Genomic DNA, 23,656 nt, shown 5'->3' with positions numbered 1-23,656 from the left:
AGGGGCTTGGGGAACATCTCTGCCAGTCCTCTCAGGACTCTAGGATGTACCCCATCTGGCCCCATAGATTTTTGGACATTGATGTGGAACAGCAGGTCCCTGACCACCTCCTTCCTGGACTATAAAGTCAAGAATAGGCTGTCTAGTATCTGTATTTGCTACATTTCTTAGTAATGTATCTCTCTCAATGAGCATGAAACATCTCACTATGTGAGTGAAAGCACATTCTGCTTATCCTTGTCATAAGTAATACAAATCACAACAACAAAATTATCATAAAATGCAAAAGGTAAATGGCTGCTGTAATTTAAAATACACAGTTTTTATAGAAGATTACTATACATAAACCAAGATTTTCACACATTTAAAAGCCAGAAATTATCATAGAATCACAGAATAGTTTCATCTGGAAGAGACTTTGAAGATCAAGTCCAGCCTTTGTCCCAGCCCTATCAACCTACTAAACGATTCCCCCCAACGCAACATCCACCCATCTCTTAAACACCTCCAGGGACGGTGACTCAACCACCTCCCTGGGCAGCCTGTTCCAATGGCTGACAACTCTCTCAGTAAAGAAATTCTTCCTAATATCCAACCTGAACCTCCCCTGGCGCAATTTAAATCCATTTCCCTTCATCCTATCGCTGTCCACTAGGAAGAACAGTCCAACCCCACCTCTCTACAACCTCCCTTCAGGTAGTTGTAGAGAGTGATGAGGTCTCCCCTCAATCTCCTCTTCTCTAGGCTAAACAGCCCCAGATCCCTCAGCCTTTCCTCATAAGACTTATGTTCTAAGCACTTTACCAGCTTGGTAGCCCAAGCTAAAAATTTATTCTACAAAAATTTATTCTATAAAAAAAAAGACACTTTAGAATGTTATTGAGTAAAAAAATTATAGGAATCTGATTTGTAGCAGAAAGATTTAGGAAAAAAATAATCATTGGAACCAAGAAAACTGATTTTAAAATGTAAAGATTTATTAAAATATGAAAGACATAAACACTCGTAATTTGCAAGTGAAGACAATTTATGTCTGAAATAAATTTCACATTAGAATTCCTATTTATTGCTGTCCTCAGTTCACAACTTACCTTTTGTAAGCAGTTTTGGCAAAACTCAAGTTGCCTATCACATTACAAAAAAAATGCCTTGAAATGTAAGGTTACACGACATTATATGACACAGATAATCCAGTGACTTCTTCCTCTCAAGGCTACAGAAATGTATGAATTCCATTCGCAATTCTTAGCAATCTTAATATCTAGCATATAATGACAACATGCAGAGACTTTAATATGGTTCATGGGCTGTAACAATAGGGTAAAGAACACAGTAACATTTCTGAAGTAAAAAAAATCATCCCATATGATTACTAGTTTTTAAAATGTGGTATTTCCTAATAGAAAGTCTCTGTATACTCCAGTAACTGACATTTCTGTTATCAATGTACTAATACCATTTAATTTTTCTTTAGCACTTCTTCAATATGTTTAAACACGCTAGCATCTTCAATGGTTGGTGTTACCTGAAAAGGAAGAATATAGAGAAACGTCATAATATGTTGTGGTCCTTCAACAGTAAAACAGAATTTAGTTCAGAGAATCTTCTTTAATGCAGAGAATCTTCTTTTTGCCTGGAGGAGACTCACGGGGGACCTTATCACTCTCTACAACTGCCTAAAGGGAGGGTGCAGTCAGGTGGGGGTCGGGCTCTTCTCCCAGGCAGCCAGTGACAGGACGAGAGGGCACGGCCTGAAACTGCATCAGGGCAGGTTTAGGTTGGAACTCAGGCAGCTCTTCCTCACGGAGAGGGTGCTCAGGCACTGGGATGCACTGCCCAGGGAAGTGGTGGAGTCACCGTCCCTGGAGGTATTTAAGGAGAGGCTGGATGTGGCACTTAGTGCCCTGGTCTGGCCGATGTGATGATGGTGAGTCATGGGCTGGACTTGATGATCTGAGATCTTTTCCAACCTCAACAATTCTGTGATTCCGTGATTCTAAATCTAGCCTTCAAAAACAATCAAGAGAAGAAGGATCTGGAAAGCTCTGGAACATGAAGAACTTCTGAGTAAGCTACAGTAGAAATAAAATACAATGTACTACTTGAAGTCATGGACCAGTTGCAGAATGGTCTAGAGGATCGAAACCGTGATATTGCATCTTTAGCTGTGCATGTGTGCCTCATTCACTAAAACACGCATCTCCAGCTTACCTTGTATGGCTTTCCACTGACAAGCGCAGAAAGAGCTGAACGTGGTATCTTGCCAGAGCGTGTTTTCGGTAGCTGTTTCACAAACACGCCCTTCTGGAAAGCTGCTACCGGACCAATGTTAGTTCGAACTCGCTCAACAATCTCTTCCAAAATCTTCTGCTCTTTTGTCTTTACACCTGGTGAGGAAGTTTGTATCCTTTACTTTTTCTGGGACTTTTACAAGTCTTAGTGGCATCAGTATTAACGAGCTCTCACCTTCTCTCAGTACACACAGCGCAAATGGAACGTGTCCTTTTAAAGGATCCTCCTGGCCCACAACAGCACAGTCTGCCACAGCGTGATGGAAGAGAACACACTGGGGGAGAGAAAACAAAACTAAACTGAACTAATAACCAAACATTTCAGTGAAAAAAATCCATCAGCAGGGACATAAAAACTAGACATATTTCTTAGATTTTAACAGCAAAAAGTATTTATACAGTAGATCTCAGGATTCCAATTACACACGATGCAGAGGCATGTGTGTATAATTTCATACACATGTATGGTTTTCAAACAAACATAAGAAATAAAAACTGGGGCAGCACAAGGTACAAATACAGAGCAAAGCAGAAGTGATTTCCTTACAGCTTTGGAACAGTTTCACATCTTTAGTTTTGTTAGGGAGATCTTAGCTGGAACAAATAACGTTAGTCTAACATTGTGAGTAACATGGAGTTAACAAGGACCAAAACCACAGAAGCACTCCTACTACAGGGCTATGAAGTCGATTTGGATCATTCTCTGAAAGTCCTCTGTTTTTCACTCTTTGCTGCACAAAGCTATGGTTTCAAGCAAAGCCAAATACAGATCCAACCTCAGCTTGCAGCCAGCCTAGTGCAGCTCACTCTCTTGGAAATATTAGCTATCAGCCTCCTTAGACAAAACCACAGTTCCCTTCTTCCTAGAACATGTTTACACAATTGTACAAGTGATGGACAGTAGCACCAATATCTCAAACTCTCTTTTAGGAAAAAAAAAGTGAATGAGTCTCTTTTCTTTCTAATTAGTCAGCTGAGGTTCTCCCATTCTGGAAAAAAAGTCACCAAGATCTTTCAGTGTCTACTGAGATGTATGTCACTAAGCCTGGGACAAACTTGGGACTTAGGATACCAACAAAGCAATGGGCTCTTTTCATGTAGATATCACTGTCCTCTGGGGCATCTTCGCTGTCAACAGTCCTTTCAACTTGTCCTCTGTACTTGACCACAAAAAGGATATAACGTGACCCTACACAATGGCCACATAACGTGACTGAGCATATTTATCTGTGCATACGAGGATTGTGTGTTTGCTAACAGCAGATCTTCACATACTGTGTTGTCACAATCAAAGGCAGACTGAAAGAAGACTAACTAAAAGAAGATTTAAGAATAAAGGCCATTATTTTGTTAGTAAGTAGGAACACCATATTTGCATTGGCTACTTATACCACGGCATAAGCATGAGGAAGAAGACAGGGAAGGTACAGAGAAGACAGGAGAAGAAAGCCTAAAGTGATGGAAAACTGAACCACTGCTGTTTCAATTAACAAAACAGAGGCTGTTTTGTGACCTGGTTGTGAAACTGATGGTGGAAGGAACACTTCAAAGGGTTTCCCATAACCATCCTCAAATAGATTTCACTATCCTTAAGATTTGCAGTTAAAACAGGAAGGAGAAACTGTATCTCTGTGCCATGGTCACTACAAAACACATCACATAGTTTTTAGCAAAATAAATCCACGCAAGGTGTTTCTCACACCTTTTTTTTTGACAGAAGCTATACTCCTTTCACAAACTATGATCCCAGTTATGTCACAGGCTGCAAAAAAGCAAATGGGTAGCACCTAGCTTAGTAAGAGAAACATGGTCTGTCAAAGCACAAAAGCATGACCATTAACACGTAACTTTTGAAACTGTATTTTTCACAGGAATTAACTGGGATGTGCACAAGCCATATATAGAACAAGTGCAACACACTGGAGTTAGTTCTGCCTGAGCTTATCCCAGAACTAGAAGGGCAGAGAAGCTTGCTGTAAGAACCCTGCTGAAGCTAAATATATGTAAGTACATTTGAATTCAGACGCAGCCTACTTTGTCCAGAGCTCATTGTATCCAAACTGACAAATCATGCAGGAATGAATCTTTTGAAACTCCAAATCTCCATGGTATTTCAATGCATCACTTCAGTCACTTCTAGTCCAGAGCCTCAATAATGCATCCCATTTCCTGCTATAAATATCCATCCTTTCCTGCTCTGATTTCTTAACCCTGACCAGAACAACTTGACTGCTATATATAACAAACAAACAAAGCAAAAAAAAAAAAGGAAAGAAAAAGAAGAAAAGACAATGAATTATGGAAAAGTAGACCAGTAAGGCCTAAAACTAGAGTAACTTCTGCTTTTCACAGAAACATAGGAAAAGGATCTGCAGGAATCTGACATTACTATCAAAGGTATGGTGGAACAATTCAAAGGGTCTCCCCATAACTTACTCTCAAACAGACCTCCTATATGTCCTTATCCATCCTCAAAACATAATTACCTATCAGGCATCAACAGGACCCTTGTGGTGAAAACTGAAGTGTTGCCAGCTTGTCTCTCCCATTCCAGTCTTGTGTCACTTATTCATAAAAGACAAACATGTGCCCCTGTACTCGGCACTCGTGAGACCTCACCTCGAGTACTGTGTCCAGTTTTGGTCACCACAGTTCAAGAAGGACATTGAGGTGCTGGAGCGGGTGCAGAGAAGGGCAACAAGGCTTGTGAGAGGTCTGGAAAACATGCCCTATGAAGAGCGGCTGAGGGAACTGGGTTTGGTTAGTCTGGAGAAGAGGAGGCTGAGAGGAGACCTTATTGCCCTCTACAACTACGTAAAAGGAGGCTGTAGTGAGGCTGATGCTGGTCTCTTCTCTCTAATTACTAATGACAAGACAAGGGGAAATGGCCTCAAGTTGCGTCAGGGTAAGTTTAGATTGGATATTCGGGGGAAGTTCTTTACTGAACGAGTGGTGAAGCACTGGAACAGGCTGCCCAGGGAGGTGGTGGAGTCACCAACCCTGGAGGTGTTTAAAAAAAAAGTAGATCTAGCACTTGAGTCTATGGTGTAGTGGTTAGGTATGCTGGGATGAAGGTTGGACTAGATGATCTTCAGAGGTCCCTTCCAACCCCGAACATTCTGTGATCTGTGATTCTATGTAGCTGGAATATTGCAGTCACTGTAATATTTTCCTTCAGTCTATCCAAAATCCTATCAACATGCCTTTGACTTGTAATTACTAATTTTGGAATTATCAAACTTTGTAAACCAGCAGAAATGACGAACAGAATCAGCACTTTTAAAAACTGTTTAAAAGAAAGAAAAAATCTCAAGACAGTGAAATGAGATTCCTAGAATGATCATGGGGCACAAGGATGGATGTATGTCTAACGCAGCAGAAGACAGAAATCCCACCATTGGGAAAGGGATTTCTCTTACTGAACTCCTCAATTTCAAGTCCATTTCTTCAGGTAAGATTTGATTTGGGCTTTTTCAGAAAGAGTCAAGGCAAGCAAGGACCCCACAGATGTACAGACAAGAGGGATGGATGGATCGACACAAGCCAACGTTACCGTAATAGCTGACATTCACTGATTGGCAAGGCAACAGTAACATCTACTGCACTGCAGTAAAGATTGAGTTCCAATGGTACTAACTGACACCTTAGAAAAAGGAACTAATTGTTTGGAACATACTAAAGCTGGAATTCTTAGTCAAAGCACTGAGAAAAAACCTGTTAAGCCTGCAATACAGTTATAATGTAAATGCAGATAATACACTTGCTCAACAAGGTAACTATCACTTAATTAAATGGAGATTCAATGAACCTCTAATTCTTTATTTACTGATCTTACTGAAGAGCTAATTGTGGTCCTGGCTAATGCCTTCCCATTTAACTAGCAATTTGCTGTGCATGCATCAACAACACTCTTGTTTTTCAGCTTTCTTCAAAAGGTGAATAGAAAAGCTTCTAGAATTTCATAGAGATGAAACATTTTTTGTTTCTATGGGAAAGACCTGACTAGCAAGGAAAAAAAACAGAGACACTGAGCTTGGGATGATGGATACAAAGGTAATAGAGCTGAGAAGGTGAATCAATTCATTATTTGTTGTACTAGCTTCAGATTCAGCCTGAAGCAAAGAAGTGATGCCCAGCTCAGCCCCTGAGCAGTAATGTAACGGGTGGAGATGACCTTCCCTGCTGCACTTTAGTAGAGCAACACAAAAAAATTTACTTCAAAGCGAAAGAGGTTTAAGGGGACTGAAAGCCACCTAGAGTCAGCAGCTTGTTCTGCTCCCTGAATTTGTTCAGTTCTGTGTAATAATCCGAATTTCTTCCATTCTCTTTTATGTTTTATAGCCTTTAAAAAATAGTTGCTAGACTAATAGCCATTATAAAGCAAAAAAATACTAATAGATTAGTTTGTGATTCAGTGAAGAGTTAAACTCAGAGTTCTAAAAAGTGTTATTTTTCCGTTGTGTATGTCCAGCACACCTTTTGCTATACTCCCTAAAGTAGGAATTGATATGTCATGGGGGAAATTTGTAACTGGCGATCAATCACAGTGGTTCCAGAAAGGTGAGTGAACAATGACATGAAATTAAGATTCTATTATAAACTGCACTATTTTTAACTTTTTGAGATGCAGAGGTATTATATTAATGACTTAAATTAAACAGAAGGGGTTTTTTTACAGAAATTTTCATTGCTCATTTAGCACTGCTTATACAGTAAGAGACAAAACAGGTCTCAAGAAACTGTGAAGGAAACTCTTCAAATAAAGGAAAAGCACTGAAAGTGAGTCTATGTGAAAAGAATTCATCCAACAGCAAGTATGCCAAAAAAAACACAACTAAAAACTGCAGGAATAGGAGCTTCTCCTCCTAAGTTACTACAGTAGCTGGTGAAATCACCTGGTACACTGTCACTACATTATCTTTATGCATTCCTAAACAAATATGTTACCAGAGCTTACAGGAATGCTTCCCATGCTAGCATACTGCCCCATAACTCCACATTCAAATGCCGAATCATGCCTGTCTTACTGTTTATTATTGCCTGAATTTATTATGGTCCTGGAAAGCACCTTAACAGGAAGGATGTGAAACAATGTTTTGGTTAAAAGTATCAATGCAATCCAAAACCCCCCCAAAAAACAGGCAGAAAATGCAAGATTTAATGAGAATTTCAGTGCCAACTTTCTTTATTCATCTTTTATTCTTCTACTTTACTGTCAAACAATACTAACCTCTTCAATTGCGCCTGCTGAAATCCTGTGTCCGGCAACATTGATCACATCATCAGCTCGAGACAGTACGTATAAATAGCCATCTTCATCCATATACCCTGCATCCATAGTATCATAATATCCCTAAACAGAACACAACCAAAAATAAACTCAGAAATAGTACTAGGAACATCCATTCATTTCCCATGAAACCAACAAACAAAAATGATTGTTTCAAATGAAAAATATTTCTGGTGTCCAAAAGACCTAATTCTATAATACTTTTCACCATCTTATACCAGGCAGCACCCTTTTTCCAGAAAGGTTTTGTAGTCTTTGTTAAGAGAGAACAGAAGGCAATACATAAACCTAGATTTTTTCCAATTTTGCTTAATTTGATCCCTGACAGCTTGGAGAAGGATGTTGCCTGAGTCTACACAAGGAGAGTGAAATGGGTACAACATAGTGACAGCTGTCAAACTGCTCAAAAAGATATTCCTTTTTGCTGGATCCAAACATATTTCATCATCATGCAAGTGCACACAAAAATTAAGTTGCCTGATCAATTCACTCATTTACTTTTAATTTAACCAAACCGTCCCTTTTGGACATCCACATTAGAGCAATCTATCTATTTCTATACAGAAAGAAGAAAGCCAGTTCTTGGTCAGTTCATTTGACAAGGAAATATAACTAATGCAGCGAAGAGCCCCCAATGTATTTAGGACCACAGTGGGCAAGTACATATTTTGGACTGATACTTAATTAGAATGACTGCAATTCAACAGCAGTGGTGTATTTGAAGTTGTGCTAGTCTAAGGTTGTGAGGTTTACATCTTTTTATTAGATCAAATACATAAAAAAAATTTTCAGATTTAGAAGCCTGAGGTTTATTTCTTTTGTTCCAGATCTTAAACAGAAGGGTGTCCAAAAGCTTAAAGTATGGATGAAGAAACTTACCTTGAGAAGTTTTTAATTGTTTAACATATATATTAAAGATTTCTCACTAAAACACGGTCTAATAACTTTGTATTTTATTCAGTTTAAATCTACTGTCATTCAGTTCTGCAGGGCTACCAAAAGTCTATGTAATGAATTTCGTGATTCTTACTGGAAATTTTTGGAAATATAACTTCTGGAATGTTTCCTGATTTTCCCAAAGACCTGAGAATGCTCCAGGAGGCAAAGGCAACCTTAAATTAAAAAGAGCAGAAGCAAGTAGTAAGAAAAACACATACAACAAATACAACTCATGCTCTCCATTCATGCTTCCCATTCAGATAAAGAATCATTAGCTATACTATCAGAAAAGAGTTCAGCTTAATAATATGCTGATAACAGATCAATCAAACCACGTATTTGTTGTGAACACAGGCATATAGCTCTGAACTGTAACCACATCATAATTTTTATATAACATAAGTATTTTTGGCATTCAGTAAAATAATGTTTGGTTTAGTAAACACTATATACTTTACTATAAATATGTTATCAGCATTCAGCTTTAAATGTTTCCAAGGATTAAGTATCATTCAGAAATGTATGCATATATGCTATGATACAGACTTCTTTATTATAGGTATTTCTTTCTCCAACACCCATACACAATCACACATGCACAGACATATGAATTAGCAGACATACAGATCTCCAGTTTCTGTAAGATATAACTCAAATTATTTCAGTCATGAAAATCCCAGTAAAAATGCTTTTCTTTATTTAAGCTGTGCATGCTATCACTGGAACCACTGGAGGAGTTCTTTGAAAGTATACTCATAAAAGTCACTTTCAGAATTTTCTAAAATAACCGGACTTATTTTTTTTAAAGAAGTGAAGCTGCAAATTTCTGGATTGACTTATCAGCTGAGTTTTCAATGCATACTATATACACAATTTTTCAGTCAAGGATATGGGCATGACAAATGATGGGACATTTCACATATGCATCTGCCAGAAGAAGAGAAGCTACAGAAGTCTCAGCTAACAAAGAAGTGGTTGTTTCTTCCTTCCAAGCTCTGACAGGGTTAAACACAGCTTACTTGGATTGCCTGAGAGACACATATTTGGGCATATCAACACACGTTTTATGAAGCTGGACCCTAGCAACAGAGAGAGAATGACCATGCAAGCAAGCATATTTACCCAGACAAAATCATAAATGCCTTATACAGATTTTACTAGCGTACGCCTACATTCCTAACTAGCAAATCTTTAGCCAAAGGTATTTTATTTTCTACTCTGAAGGCGTCCCTGTGACATCAGAAGGCAACATCTCTAGCAGGGAAACACCTCTCTGTAGCACAGCAACACTGGTATCAGTCATTACAAATCTCCTACGATGTTCATGTCACAACAACAGGTACTACCAGCTCAGTGACATGTACATTTCTAACATTACATTTACAGAAAGAATAGTTATATACGCACACACTTTTTTAAAACCTAAATATGATATAAATACCACAAGCTACATTGAAAAGGCTGTACCATCTAGCAATGATTCAAATTCATGCTTTTTTCAGATTAATTCAGCTCTATCAGCATAACAGAATATACACATATAAATATAAGCAATATAAATATTACTAGTAGTAATATAAATATTATATATAGTAAAGTAAATATTATATTATTGTTATAGTGATATAACTGTTACTACTTTCTTTGAGGGTTCTGGCTCAGCACATGGTATAAATCACATTCCCTGTAAGTATGGTTAAGGAAAGGCCAGAAACACCAAGACACTTCGCAGGTAGTCACCCAGGCAGGCTGGCTTCTGCCCATGTGGAAGGAATTCACTGGCCTATTTTAAGCCTTTCAAGCTTCGTAAGTAATTCTTGCAATACACAAACACGACCTATAGAGGTAATTTTGAAAAAATAAATTAGCAAAACAGTATGTTGACCCTAGAGTTTGCGTATGCATGAGTTTAAAAGAAGAATCTCTTGTTTAGATTAAAAACTTCTCTAGAGAATGACAATTACTATGGTTGTTGCCTAGTAGCTAATAGAATACCAATTCATAACAGTCTCAGTCATGGTAAATTTTGCACCTTAAATTTATTGACCAGACTCAAACATCCTTGTGATGGGAGAGAAAGACAGTTCATAGTGACAAACTCCTTAATAATTCCTCCAGAGCTCTATTCAGTACCTTGCAGTTAGTCATTAAACAGAAAAAGAAAATAATATATTGCTGAAGTCAGAGAAGTATTGTTTCTGTGACTGTAGTTGTTTACAAATCTAAACACAGGAGTATGTAATATATCACTAAAAAATCACAAAATGTTAGGGGTTGGAAGGGACCTCTAGAGATCTAGTCCCCTCCAGCAAAGCAGAGTTACCTAGAGCACGACACACAGGAATGCATCCAGGAGGGTTTTGAAAGTCTCCAGAGAAGGAGTCACCACAACCTCCCTGGGCAGCCTGTGCCAGTGCTCTGTCACCCTCACAGTGAAAAAGTTCTTCCTCATACTCAGATGAAACTTCCTGTGTTCCAGCTTGTGCCCTCTTGTCCCTTGTCCTGTCACTGGGCACTGCTGAAAAGAGTCTGTCTCTAACGTCCTTCCACCCACCCTTTAGATATTTACAGACACTGATGAGGTCTCCTCTCAGTCTACTCTTTTCCAGGCTAAATAGTCCCAGCTCTATCAGCCTTTCCTCATAAGAGAGATGCTCCAGTCCCCTGATCATCTTTGCTGGCTTCTGCTGGACTCTCTCCCGTAGTTCCCTGTCTCTCTTGAACCAGGGAGCCCAGAACTGGACACAGAAACATATAATACCTGCTCCCATCATGAGTTTTTGTTTTGTTGGTTTGTTGTTTCGTTTGGTTTTGGGCAGGTTTTTTTGTGAGGTGGATTTCTTTTGCTTAGTTTTGTGGGTTTTTTTAAAAGGAAAATTGCATGGGTAAGTACATCCACAGTGCATATTTCACAAGTCTACGGAAACCATAGCACAATCCGCACATAATCTGAAAATGTGCTTCCATGGCTTTCTGTAAAAGATTATTTGCAGTTAGGACTCTATTCCACCTAATAAGCAAAAAGATAATGCCATCTTCCATGTGTTCATCTTTCAGGCAAAATAATTGCAGAGCAATGGGCACAAACAATTCTTCCAGGATAGTAAAGCTCTTAGCATCGTGACTGTCCAGGCTTTCTAGGTGCTGTGCAAACACAAATAATTACTAAAATGAATTCAGCTTGCCAGAACAAAATTTCACGCATTGGAATATTGCCAGTCGATCAGAATTACAATGCCCAGAGCCAAAACCACCTCTTTTCCACAGCTGTCAGTGGGAATGCTGGGCATGAATTCCAAAGGGACTAGGAATGGATTATAATTATGTGCAAGGAGTCAGAAGATAGAAAATGAGAGAGTTAGAAAATAACAGCAACTTGAAAATAAATATCTCTTCTTTTCCTCAACACCTCCATAAAAAAGGAACATTTTGAGATGTTGGGTTTGGGTCTGTTCTCTCTTGGAAACATAACACACACCTACAGAAGTTCTGTATTTAAAAAACAGTGCCTCTTTGTCCACACAGTGAGTTAATGCTCAAGGCCTTTTGGGATCATTTTTATTAAGAGCATGTATTGAACAAAAAATGCCAGCAATCCATAAGTATGCATGATTGTCCCAGAGATGATCCTGCTTTCCTTTCTTAAGCAACAAGACCTCAAAAGACCAAGACAGAAGGAGGCAGGTTCATCATCATTTCTACAACACACAAAGAAGTTGCATTGCTTCGTTTTCCTTTGGAACATATTTACTGTTATTTTTCTACCTATCTGTCAGCTTGTCTCTGTCTCATCCTGCATGCCAAGCCAAAAACAAGCCAGTGTTGAGCCTTTGCATCTGCTATCAGTTCAAATATAAGCTCTCCCTTCCACTATTCTTGCTTTGATTTTTCATATGTTAGTAATTCTGGTAGCATCTTCCATCTTATCATTGCTTCCTCCTTCTGGAGAGGACAGTCATAAGTTTCAATATATACAAATTCAAGACAAGCTTGCCAGCTTTTTCTAAAATATGAATGTGTTACCAGCTATGCTGGATCAGTCTGGATCAAACTACTGGTTCAGTCAACTGCTACTGATCCCATTTAACGAGCAAAGAAGAGGCCCAGTTTGAAACCCAAGTTCAGGTTAAAGACAAAACCCTACACTGAGCTGAACTTGAGAAAAGCTTACCTCTGGTTTTCAAAGCTCAAAAAAGATGTATAGGGCCGAATTTTGATCTCGCTCATGTCCTTTTTTTTCACCTGCACAGCTACAGCAGTGCAAATGATGTTGTTCTCCACTTACTCTGGTGAAATTAAGATGACAATTGTACCTCCACAGGAACACAGGTCCGGGCCCATGTCTCATTTCAAGGTTGAATACATTCAGAACAGCATCAGGAAAACTAAGTAAACTTGTGTAAATTAATAGATGTAAATTATATGGGTTAATTTGACAAAGATTCACTCTGATTACATTTTATAAAGATAAGAAGGTTAATTTCATTATAAATTGGAAAAACTAAGATTAGGCAGGCTTGGCAGCATTACAAAAGAAGTCTGAAGTACTTCCACACTGTTTTCTGCTAGAGAATTTTGAGTGACAATCATTGTCTGGTTTTTAAGCATTGTTTCACAGTTCATTTCTTTTTCATACAACGGTGGCTGACCTTACATGGAGTAGCTCACCTTCAGCTTAGCCCAAGAAAATCTGACTCCACATGTCACATCCTTTCAGGATGCCACTCATCAAAATGGTGTAACATTCCTTGTTGATGGAACAAAGCAATTACAGACACAGCACTCAAAAGATAATTTACACAGAAAAGCAGATTTCTGAAAGTACAAATGAAAGTCAAAAACTATTAGAGATGCTACCTTGCTGAGTCTCAGAAAAGACATCCTTTTATTTTATGGTAGACAATGGTACTCAGAGGCTGTTCATTACAGCCAGTCAAAGCAAGTGTAAGCCATTGTTAAATGAGTTTGGGCTTGTGATTACAGCTAAATCATCTTGACTGGCAGCTATATTATTATTCAGCATTTATGTACTGCTGCGCATAAGCATCCCCCCTAAAATTTTTGATTGCAAGTTCAAAAGCCATCTGGAATCCAGAAGCTTTTGCAGATAGGAGGAACAGCAGCACTGGAAAAAGGGTGGAGAATGGGCAAGAGAAGAGAGAGTACCTCAAACATTTACCAGTCTGCATGAAATACTCCTGTGATTAGCTGACACAGATCACAAAAGCAGCTGATTTCAGTGTGGATTTTGCAGGAAAAAAATATAGTTTAGAGGGGAAGAGAGAAAGGGTTTAAGAGTTGAAATGCTACTCAGAAGTACTCAGCCAGAAATCTGTTACAAAACCCATCTTTGGCCAAAGTGCTCCCACACTGAATGTCCTACTCATTGTTTCACTTGTAAAGGGAAAACATAAGGCTGTTAAAAACCCCAAAACATGTGGGAGGCTAGCAGGGAGAGAAATATTTTGCACAGATTCATCATGATTATCTAATTTGACCTCCCATATAACACTGCTTAAAGGACATCATGACATCTCTTCCACTAAAGGGCACTGAGTTTATGGTATTTGCTTCAGAAGTCCTGCCACATTTCTAGTCAGCTAATTTAGGATCTACAACTATGGAAAGCTGTGAATTAATCATGACCCTTTCTTTACAAAATCTCATGAATAAATATTATTTTTCAATATTTTACACTCTTAACAGCATTGTACATAAAGTTTTGCATGATTTTACGCTCTATAAAATTGGCTAGTTCATCACTGGGATAATTTTAACTATTGACAGAACATTATAATTTTCCTTCCTCTTCCTCCACTAATCCCAAATTCATGAAAAAAGCCCCACAACATTAATGGTCTGCATGCCTTGTCACAGCTGTTATTCTTAAATGCAATTTAACCAGTGCAACTAAAGCATTTCAGAATTACTATATGATGTAACTACATTATGTCACATCTTTCTAAATACAGAACATAAATATTTATGTGATTCTGTGCAGTGGAGATGAGTAAAACAAAATTGTAAACACTTATCCTGTAAACCTTCATTATTATGCCACAAAATTAACTATACAAACACTAGAGGAAATTTAACTAAGATTAAACAGGAAATTTACTCCCAAGCATTACTGTCTGAATAGAATGAGTATACGGCAAATGTAGTCTTCTTGCTCTTGTGAGTGAACATAAAGAGCAACACCACCTAATGAGACAGTGCTGACAACTGCTTCATAAAATAAACATAATGGGTTTGCAATCTTTATAATGTACAAGAGTAAAATTGAGTTACCCACTGCACTGAAACATAAATGGGATTTCTCTTTGCTAATATTTCTTATGAAAACAGACAACTTTGGAAATTCTCATGGTTAATCAGCGTTACACACACACTCACACACTTTCAGGTGTGTATTAATTACAGGCAGGTCAGAGCAACGCAAGCAGAAGTGTGTCACTAAATCAGAGTGGTCTTGCTAATGGAAATGGAGGTCATTGCTGCCACCATTTTCACTTCAGAATAAATCCTTGGTTCATTAGCTTTCCTGTTCAAAGATTCTATCTCAAAAAACAATTCATACAAGCCCATCCTCATGAGCTACAGTCGTCTTTATTTTCCCTTGCCCTTTCATCATAAGTGTCGTGGCACTGCATTTTATTATTTTATCTTGAAGGACTTGCAAAGTCAAAAGCATTATTGCATTGTCCACATACTGTACAAGTCTTGTCAGCAAAAATGTTTCCAAAGGGCACAGTTAAGGTTATACAAAAAAACTCCAGGTATCAGTTGACAGATGAGTAAAGAACATACTTTGCTGGGGCAGAAAAGATGGAGTAATTCAGTGTAAGAATTAGCTTTCTTGATGCCTGTAGAATGAAATTACAGTTTAAAACTGTCGCAAGGATGTTTTATATACTATGCTAGTGTGCTGGGTTTGCCTGGCCAGATTTCAGTGGCAAGGGGGCTTTAGGGGTGGCTTCTGCAAGAAGCTGCTAGAAGTTTCCCCTAGGTCTGACAGAGCCAATGCCAGCCGGCTCCAAATATAGACCCACCACTGGCCAAGGCTGAGCTTGTCAGTGATGACAGGACAGGAATGACTCTGTGAAAATATATTTAAGAAATGGGGAAAAAGAACTGCACCACACAGCAACTGGCAAAGACAGAGGAGTGAGAATCTGTGAAGAAACCAAGGTCAGTGAAGAAAGATGGGGGAGGATGTGCTCCTGGCCCTGGAGCAGAATCCCCCAGGTCGCGCTGAAGACCATGGTGAAGCAGGCTGTGCCCCTGCAGCCCACGGAGGTGACAGGTTGTAGATGTCCACCTGTAGCCCATGGAAGACCCCACGCTGGAGCGGGTGGATGCCTGAAGGGGGCTGTGACCCTGTGGGAAGCCCACGCTGGAGCAGGTTGCTGCCAGAACCTGTAGCCTGTGAAGAGAGAGAGAAGTCCACACTGGAGCAGGCTGGCTGGCAGGACTTTTGTGACGCCGCTGGGGACTTGTGCTGGAGCAGTTTCCCCTGAAGGACTGCACCCCATGGAGAGACTCATGTTGGGGCAGTTTGTGAAGAACTGTCTCTCGTGAGAGGACTCACGCTGGAGAAAGGTGTGTGAAGATCGTCTTCCATGAGAGGGACCCCACAACGGCCCAGGGGAAGAGTGAGGAGTCCTTGCCCAGAGGAAGAAGAAGTGATGGAAACGACATCAGATGAACTGACCACAGCCCCCATTCCATGTCGCCCTGCGCCGTTCGGGGGGAGGAGGTGGATAAATTGGGATTGATGTTAAGCCCAGAAAGAAGGGAGGGACGAGGGCAAGGTGTTATTTTTTTTTAGATCTGTTTTTATTTCTCACTACTCTTCTCTGATTTGTTCTTTAATAAATTTAACTGATTTTCCCAAAACCGAGTCTGTTTTGAGCGGGACGGTAGATGCATTTACCTCAAATCATAGGCCCTTTTTTTATATTTTCTCCCCTGTCTGGCTGAGAAGGAGGAGTGATAGAGCAGCTGTGGTGGGTACCTGGCCGCCAGCCAGGGTCAAACCACTACATCTAGTGAGAACTGCAGAGCTCAAGCAGTCCCCAGCAGTCTTTACCAGGAGTTTGATTGGGATAAAGGATGGAGTTCATTTCATTCCATTTTGCTTTGGTAGGTAACGCTAAGTACCTACACGGGTCGGCTGCATCATCCCTGCAGTCAGTGGAGAGACATGATAACATCTGGTAGGCAATTTACTCCATCCTAGCTGAATGGCTAAGACAGCCAGGATCAATTTTCTTCAAAAAAAACTTTTCTCTCCACTGATGAACAAGCTCATGTTTTATCATGGCATCAGGAAACACAGAGGTGAGACAGCTCTCCACTCTCACCTGAAATATTGATAATGCAAACCACAGTTCATTAAAGGCTGGAGCAGTTTTAATTATTCATACTTGGCAATGGAAAGAATGCATAATCTTACATGTGTCACAGGAAAGCTATGTCTGAATAAAAGCGTGTCGATTCAAGAGAGATCGTGTGTGCACTAAAACACATGCCTCCATGTCCTGGTGGCTTGGCCCAAGATGCTGAAAATTAGGCAGGGCATAGATTTTATTCTGAAAGCACACCTCTGTGTCACACAGTACAATAACAGCAATCGATACTACCTTAGTCTCCACAGTGGTCTAGTTGTATCAGATCAGTGGTACAGTTGAGCGAAAACCCTCCACACCTCAGCAACTCCGACTTCCGAGCAAGCGCTGTGAAGCCAGCCACATGCATCTTCAGCACCGCACATCTGCGGCACGCTCCAGTGCCTGGAGCTTGTACGTGCCTCATCCCCAGCTCACGTGCCCACTGCTGCCACTCTCAGCTTACATCTCTCTCTAACAACCCGTCAAAACCGGTACATCTGTCCCAATGCTTTGGCTTTCGATACAATTTCAGTTCACTGAAGGTTAATGCTCATCTTTTTACTGCCTTCTATTTATCTAAGCAAGCAGTAAAGACAATTACCACAACTCTCCTAATTTTACCACATAAGAAGCAGATGAATGGATTTCTTTTGGGGCTTTTATTTGCTGCCAACTAGGAGGTGTTTAGAACTGCAGCACTTTCTGCAACTAAAATCAGAACACTACAGCTAACATGTTAACTGCAAAGTAGGTATCTGTCTCAGAAAAATGCCATTTGCCTATAAAAGCCTATGAAACATCCAGAATCCAAAGCAAGCATGGGCTGGAGAGGAGCAGTAGCCTACTGAGCTTTACAGAAGTAAGGAGAGGTTCTGTTAACAGCAAGATGGCAGAAGGTAAGAGAAATGTAACTGATGTTCAGTGTTACGTAAACAAGAGGCCCTTGTATCTAAGAAAAGGTGCTAAGAAAGGTTTAGTTTCAAGAAGAATATTAAAGCTTATGGACCTCATCTGAAAGGAGTCTAGTAAATGGTACTAAAAATCACCTACATGATGCACAGCAGGCTTTTTTTAACTCCTTTTTTTGGCAGGAGTCTTTTCCTGGATGTATTTTGTCCAAGTAGTAGCACAACTGCACACTGTTCCATGCAAAGCATACGCAGAGACACCGTGCTGTTTTTACAGAGAACAGAAAATACACAGTCTCCCTCTAAGACTGCAGCACTTGGTATTAGGAGATAGTGAAAGAGGAGGCAATAACACCCATAAATCAAAGCACGTCAGTCTGCACTGCTGCACTATTTCCCTAAACTGAAGATAAAACAGTGAAGGGAATGATTCAGGATCTTGCTCATCCATCACCACACGAAGGCTACATCCTGTGCCAACAGGCTGGTAATCGAAAAAATGGTATACTCTGCTGTTGTTTGAGAAGAAAAAAACACAACCAACAATCCACACCCACTCACTCACACTATTTCATGTGCATTTTTTCAACATTAATGGACATAAATAGTTTCAGCAGTTTAGTATCAATGTCAGAGACAGACTTGTTTCACAAACCTCATTACTTCAATAATTGTTTTATATATATACATACAATTCAGTCAAAAGACAATCAGCTCACGTAGGAAGTCTCTCTTAACTGTAAGATACCTAGTATGCTTACTTTACCACAATATTTCCCAAAGTCTTCGCCTTCACTGGTTCCTTATTTTCATCCAGAATCATCACTGCAAAAAAAGTAATACAGGAAAAGAAGTCCTGTTAAGTAGCTTATTTTTAGGTGGAGGGCAGTGTCTTTCTTCATGGATATCATGTCACACTTCAGAATGGCAATACACCAAGCAACAAAAGGAATTAAGTAATTTGAGAGTGCCAAACTGGATAATCTCATGACCTAATTAACATTCAGCCTTAAGTACAAAAAGTCTTAAATAACATTCGTGCTTTGAAAGCAGAAATAGCACAAAGTCCCAAAAGAGAAAAATATAGAACGAAAATTAAAAGACACTTTCACACTAGAAAATCTAAACTTTCAAATAGCAAAGGATCCTTCAGATACATGTGAAATACAAGAAAAAAAGTATGCAGGTAACACGAGTAAGGAGTAACAACTAAGATTATCGGAGTTAATGTGAGAAATCACATTAAGGCTTAGTCTAGTCTTGTGCAAAGAGGTCAAGTGACTCGTGAACCACCCAAAGTTGCACAGGAGGGTGATGCTGGAGCACAGAGAAGAATCCAGACCTCTCAAACAGAAGCCTCTTCCCTGGATGACACTGGTCCATCACCTTCAGGGAAAGCATCATATCCTGGTACTGAGGCTTTTAAAGGAAAACACCTGAAATAGCCTTTTCTGTGCAGCCATCTGTGAAATCTACTACAACTAGCCCTTCCTCCTGAAGGTGTGGACATCAGGAAGGAACAAAAGATATCGATTTGGCCTGTGATAAATGGAATTAAAGTGCAATGACTAAACCACAGAAAAACAGCAAGGGAAGGTTTTGACAGACTGGGCTGACGTGGATTTCAAAGCACACTTTTTGAAACCTGTCCAAGCAAAGAAAGCAATGTTCAGCTGAATCTAAATTACTACAAATGATCTTACAATCTGTATTAAACAGTTCCAGAGGAAATGGGGAAAAGAAGATGACCGGTTTCTGACTAAAACCCTGCTAAGAGTCTTAGGAGTGATGTCACATCCAGTATCCAAAGAATGCCAACATCTGCAATTTACTATTTCTGGCTGAAACCACTCCTTCAACGAGCATGGTAATTTTTAAGTAACTGAAGAGCCTGCTGAAAGCAGCGGCTCAGCCCATAGACACAAGTAAGTACACAAGGCCAGTTTCAATAATGCGTGATTTGGAATAACTGGGATAGGAAATCAAAAGGAAGAATGGACACATAGAAGACACTTATGAAAACCAGCAAAAATGACATCAATAAAACCCATTTCTAATCTGTAAACTCATTTTCATTCTTATATATTTTCAGATGTATAAGAACATGAGTAAGAACGTAGTATCGTATTCGGAGAATTTAGACTCGGAACACATAATGAAAAGGTCCCACTACTTAAACATAGCTTTCAGTGTTTCCTCTTCTATTTTTTTCTATTTTTATTATACTTAAGTAAAATCCAAACAGTTTATTGCAATTATTTTATCAAAGCAGCGATACTAGCATTTATTGTCCTCCTTGCAAGCAGTGTATTTAAATGTACAATAATTTCAGGAAGGGAAATATTATGCTGCTCCCTCCTGAATTACTGAAGAACTCAATTCTTCAAAATGTGGCGCTTGCTTCACTTTGAAAATAATGCAACGAAATTATCTGGAAAGGGCTCAAGTAGATAAAAGAGAAAGCACACTATAATGTCTGATTTAAGGTAAGAGAGGTAGAAATCAATATGGCATCTTGATTCACTTTTAAACACCATTTGTATGACTGCATTTTGATATAGCTAAATACTGCTTTTATTGTTTATATTCCACAAAATGAGCAAATAAATCAGTTTATGTTAGTAATAATGTGTCAGGAAAGAATTTGGCTGTGTTTAAAAAAGAAGTAAAGTAGATTTTATAACTTCCTATTTAATCGCAGCATAAATACAACATAACTTTAACAATGTCCAAAAACATTAACAGTTGCATAATCTAAAAATACAGAATCCGTCTTCTACATGGCATAAGGATCTCTTCTAATTAATACAGTAACAACAACAAACAACAAGTGGGTGACAGAAAGACAGTTGCCAGTACAGAGTAATTTCAAGATCCACTAATTTATGAATAGCTGCAATACAGGACATAAATGGTCTCAAATCAAAGGCTGAAAGAGGTTAAGTTGTTTCATAAATCTTTACTGAATTTTAGTGTTCACTTCATGCTTTCCTTTTAAGGTATCTTAAAGACATTTCCTTCATTCTGTTTAAAGGAATTCTTTACTTACAATATGCCCAATGTTCAAAAAAAAATCATAGGAAATTTTTATATTCTTGCTACTCATACTTTTATTCTAGGTCTGACTATTATCTGGTAGCATGCGTGATGCAATTACATTCTTCCACTCTTCCCTATTTATTACAACTCTGGACAAACTTCATAGCTTTGTTTTAATGTTGTTTCTAAGCTATTGCTTGTTTTCATGCTGTAACTATAAATGCCAAAACCCAGAGTCGCTGAAAATGTTTATTTTCTTTAACATTCACTTCCATTTGTATGTATTAGAAGAAAAACCAGCTCTTTCTAACCCAATGATGTGAGTACTCTTCCTAAAGATGGTTTGATCCTTAATGTATGTATTTTTTGGACTTCAAATAATTCTTGAAAACTATCAGGGTTTCCAGGGATGAAAATATTCTTGCACTCTTAATCCTCTGCATGCAAATACCTTCCAGACAATGAGTGCTCATCCTTTTAATGTTAGTCCATAGCCAACCACTTCCCAAGCTGGAAATAAAAATGCTCTACAAGTACTGAAAGAAAATGTGCTTAACAGCTCTCTCAAATATAAGCCTGTTAACCTGTCCATAAAGGCAGAAAACTGATTTTGGTCTTCTTAATAAAAGCATGACATGAGTTCAAATAGAAGGTTTTTATTCTTGCCAAGCTTCTTGTTAGCTCACTATGACACTTTTGTAGAAGACACAGAACTCGGTAAGAATTTTCTTTACTCACAAGAATACTTCTCATATAAAATTGGAGGGCCAAAGAGAAGCTAATCAATCTAGTCAATGTGTCCCCAAGACATAATTATTCGATGTACATCACCCAAATCAAAACTATTTAGGCTCAGGTGTAAAAACTATTTATACAGAGGTGTAACAGAACACTCGAAGTGCAAATTATAGCAATTATTTGTCTAGTTATTATTTCCTCTTTTGCTGATGGTTATTATTAACATTTTTCTTCCTCACCAGCCAATACAAATTTTACTGCTGCTCTCATTTAAAACAGTGCAACTGTAGACAAAGCCTTAAAGACACAAGTAAGTTGATCACTATTCTTGAACATAACTCTGAATTTCTTATTCACAATCACATTCCACAACACACAAAAAAAGCAGAGCTTCCTGTTACAGGAAGGAGGAAAATTTGCTAGCAAGACTGTAATTTGCTTGCTCTACCAGATATGAAAATAAAAGACGACTTGATCAGGAATATAAGTATGTTTAGAAATGTCTTACCATTGTATCCTGGCACTGGTTTTCCTGCCTGCCCAGGTGGAGGTGTTGTAGAATTCCCCAAACCAACACAGGAAGCAGTAATTGCAGAACCAGACTCTGTTAAGAGAACACAAACATTGTCAGTTAAAGTTGTCTCAGTGTCATTAAGTATTTATTGGTTCTAAATTTTGCTTCTAGTTCAGTAGATCAAAATAATGAAATAGAGTAAAAATTCTAGACAAGCAATGTAAGATTTATAATTCAGGAGTTTTTATGTATTGTTGAATAAATGTAAATTCATTACAGAAATTTGCATTCATCAAAAGGGACCTTTTTCCATTCCATAGAAGACAGTCAGAAATAAACATTTTCTGCATTACACCAGTAGTTTATTCTGCTAGGGATATAAGGTTATTCCACACCACAAAGAACCTGTCTACAGCAAAGTCATGAAATCCTTTGTAAGGCAGGTGTATTTCAAGGGTTATTTCATGAGTCACTATATTGGGGAATAACAAATTCCAGAAGAAAAAACATCAATCCATTCCTGGTTGACTACATTCTGCTTCTGCACATTCATGGTATTCTCCATGATAATACTGGTCAGGAAGACCAGAGAAGTAATGTCTAATAAAATGTAATGTATATAATCAAGTGAGGAATACCTCTTTTATAATCCTGGAGATCTCACTAGTATTTCCTGGTGAGAACTATTTCAGATAACAAAAGGGCTCAAAAAGAAACAGAGTAGAAAAGTCAGACCTAAATTTTAAGCGTTACCAAGATAAACTCAACAGGAACAATCTAAGGAATGGCAATCAAACTGCTGCAAGATTTTGTGACTGCAATCCAGATGTTGCCTCCTTCTACACCTGCAAGCACTGTAGTTTTACTACCCACAGCATTCTGGAATCTTTTAGTTGTGGGGGGGTTTTTGGGGGGGTAGGTGGGGTGGTGCAAGAGAGATGTAAGAAGACAAATGTTTCAGCTATGAATTCAGCTGACTGCCGACAGGCACATTGACCACAGGCACTGAGTGCCTTTGCTCCCTGCACAGAGCCCACAGAAGACAGGTTTGGAAGCCCCTCTGAAGCACCAACATAAAATTCTTTGTTCAGAGCTTCCAAATGAGACAGCATGAATATGCCCTGTAATGCCTACACCTTCCTAATTATTCCCACAACCAGGCAGATAGAAATCCTCCCTCCTCACCTTCCTCTTCTTAAGAAAGCTCAATTTCACAGAACCTTTTTACACTACAGGAGTTGTTATTACACAAAAGGAATAAAAAACTATCAAGTCATATAACACAGAATCTAACTTTGAAAAATGACCAGTTTCTCTTCTCTGTAAGAAAAAATCTATAGAAATTACTTTTAAATGCTGCTGTAACTCTGAGTCACAGAAAATGAAGTGTAGGTGGTTGTAAATATTAGCAGAAGCACAGTAGGAGCTTATTACTTTAAAAGCATGGCTTTATCATTCTGGAGATGTCTCGAGTCTCAGGTCACTTGGCCTGGAATTCACAGTCCATACCATCCTCAAGTGTCAGCACAACAAAGCAGGTTTGT

At 38.8% G+C, this 23,656-nt stretch overlaps 1 protein-coding gene across 1 annotated transcript; it reads right to left on the bottom strand.

The window, feature by feature from the left end:
- Positions 1 to 1,459: 1,459 nt before the first annotated feature.
- Positions 1,460 to 22,202, bottom strand: LOC104279056 (acyl-CoA synthetase short-chain family member 3, mitochondrial-like; the record flags this gene model as incomplete). Its single annotated transcript, XM_009876223.1, has 7 exons — positions 1,460 to 1,525; positions 2,212 to 2,387; positions 2,467 to 2,566; positions 7,522 to 7,644; positions 8,612 to 8,693; positions 18,583 to 18,646; positions 22,107 to 22,202. Coding segments are annotated over 7 exons (707 nt in total), but the record flags the coding sequence as incomplete, so codon positions are not given.
- Positions 22,203 to 23,656: the final 1,454 nt, after the last annotated feature.

The sequence above is a fragment of the Apaloderma vittatum genome, unplaced genomic scaffold (assembly GCF_000703405.1).
Source record: "Apaloderma vittatum isolate BGI_N311 unplaced genomic scaffold, ASM70340v1 scaffold1159, whole genome shotgun sequence".
In the NCBI taxonomy this organism is placed as follows: Eukaryota; Metazoa; Chordata; class Aves; order Trogoniformes; family Trogonidae; genus Apaloderma; species Apaloderma vittatum.
This window is presented reverse-complemented; position numbering and strand designations above follow the sequence as displayed.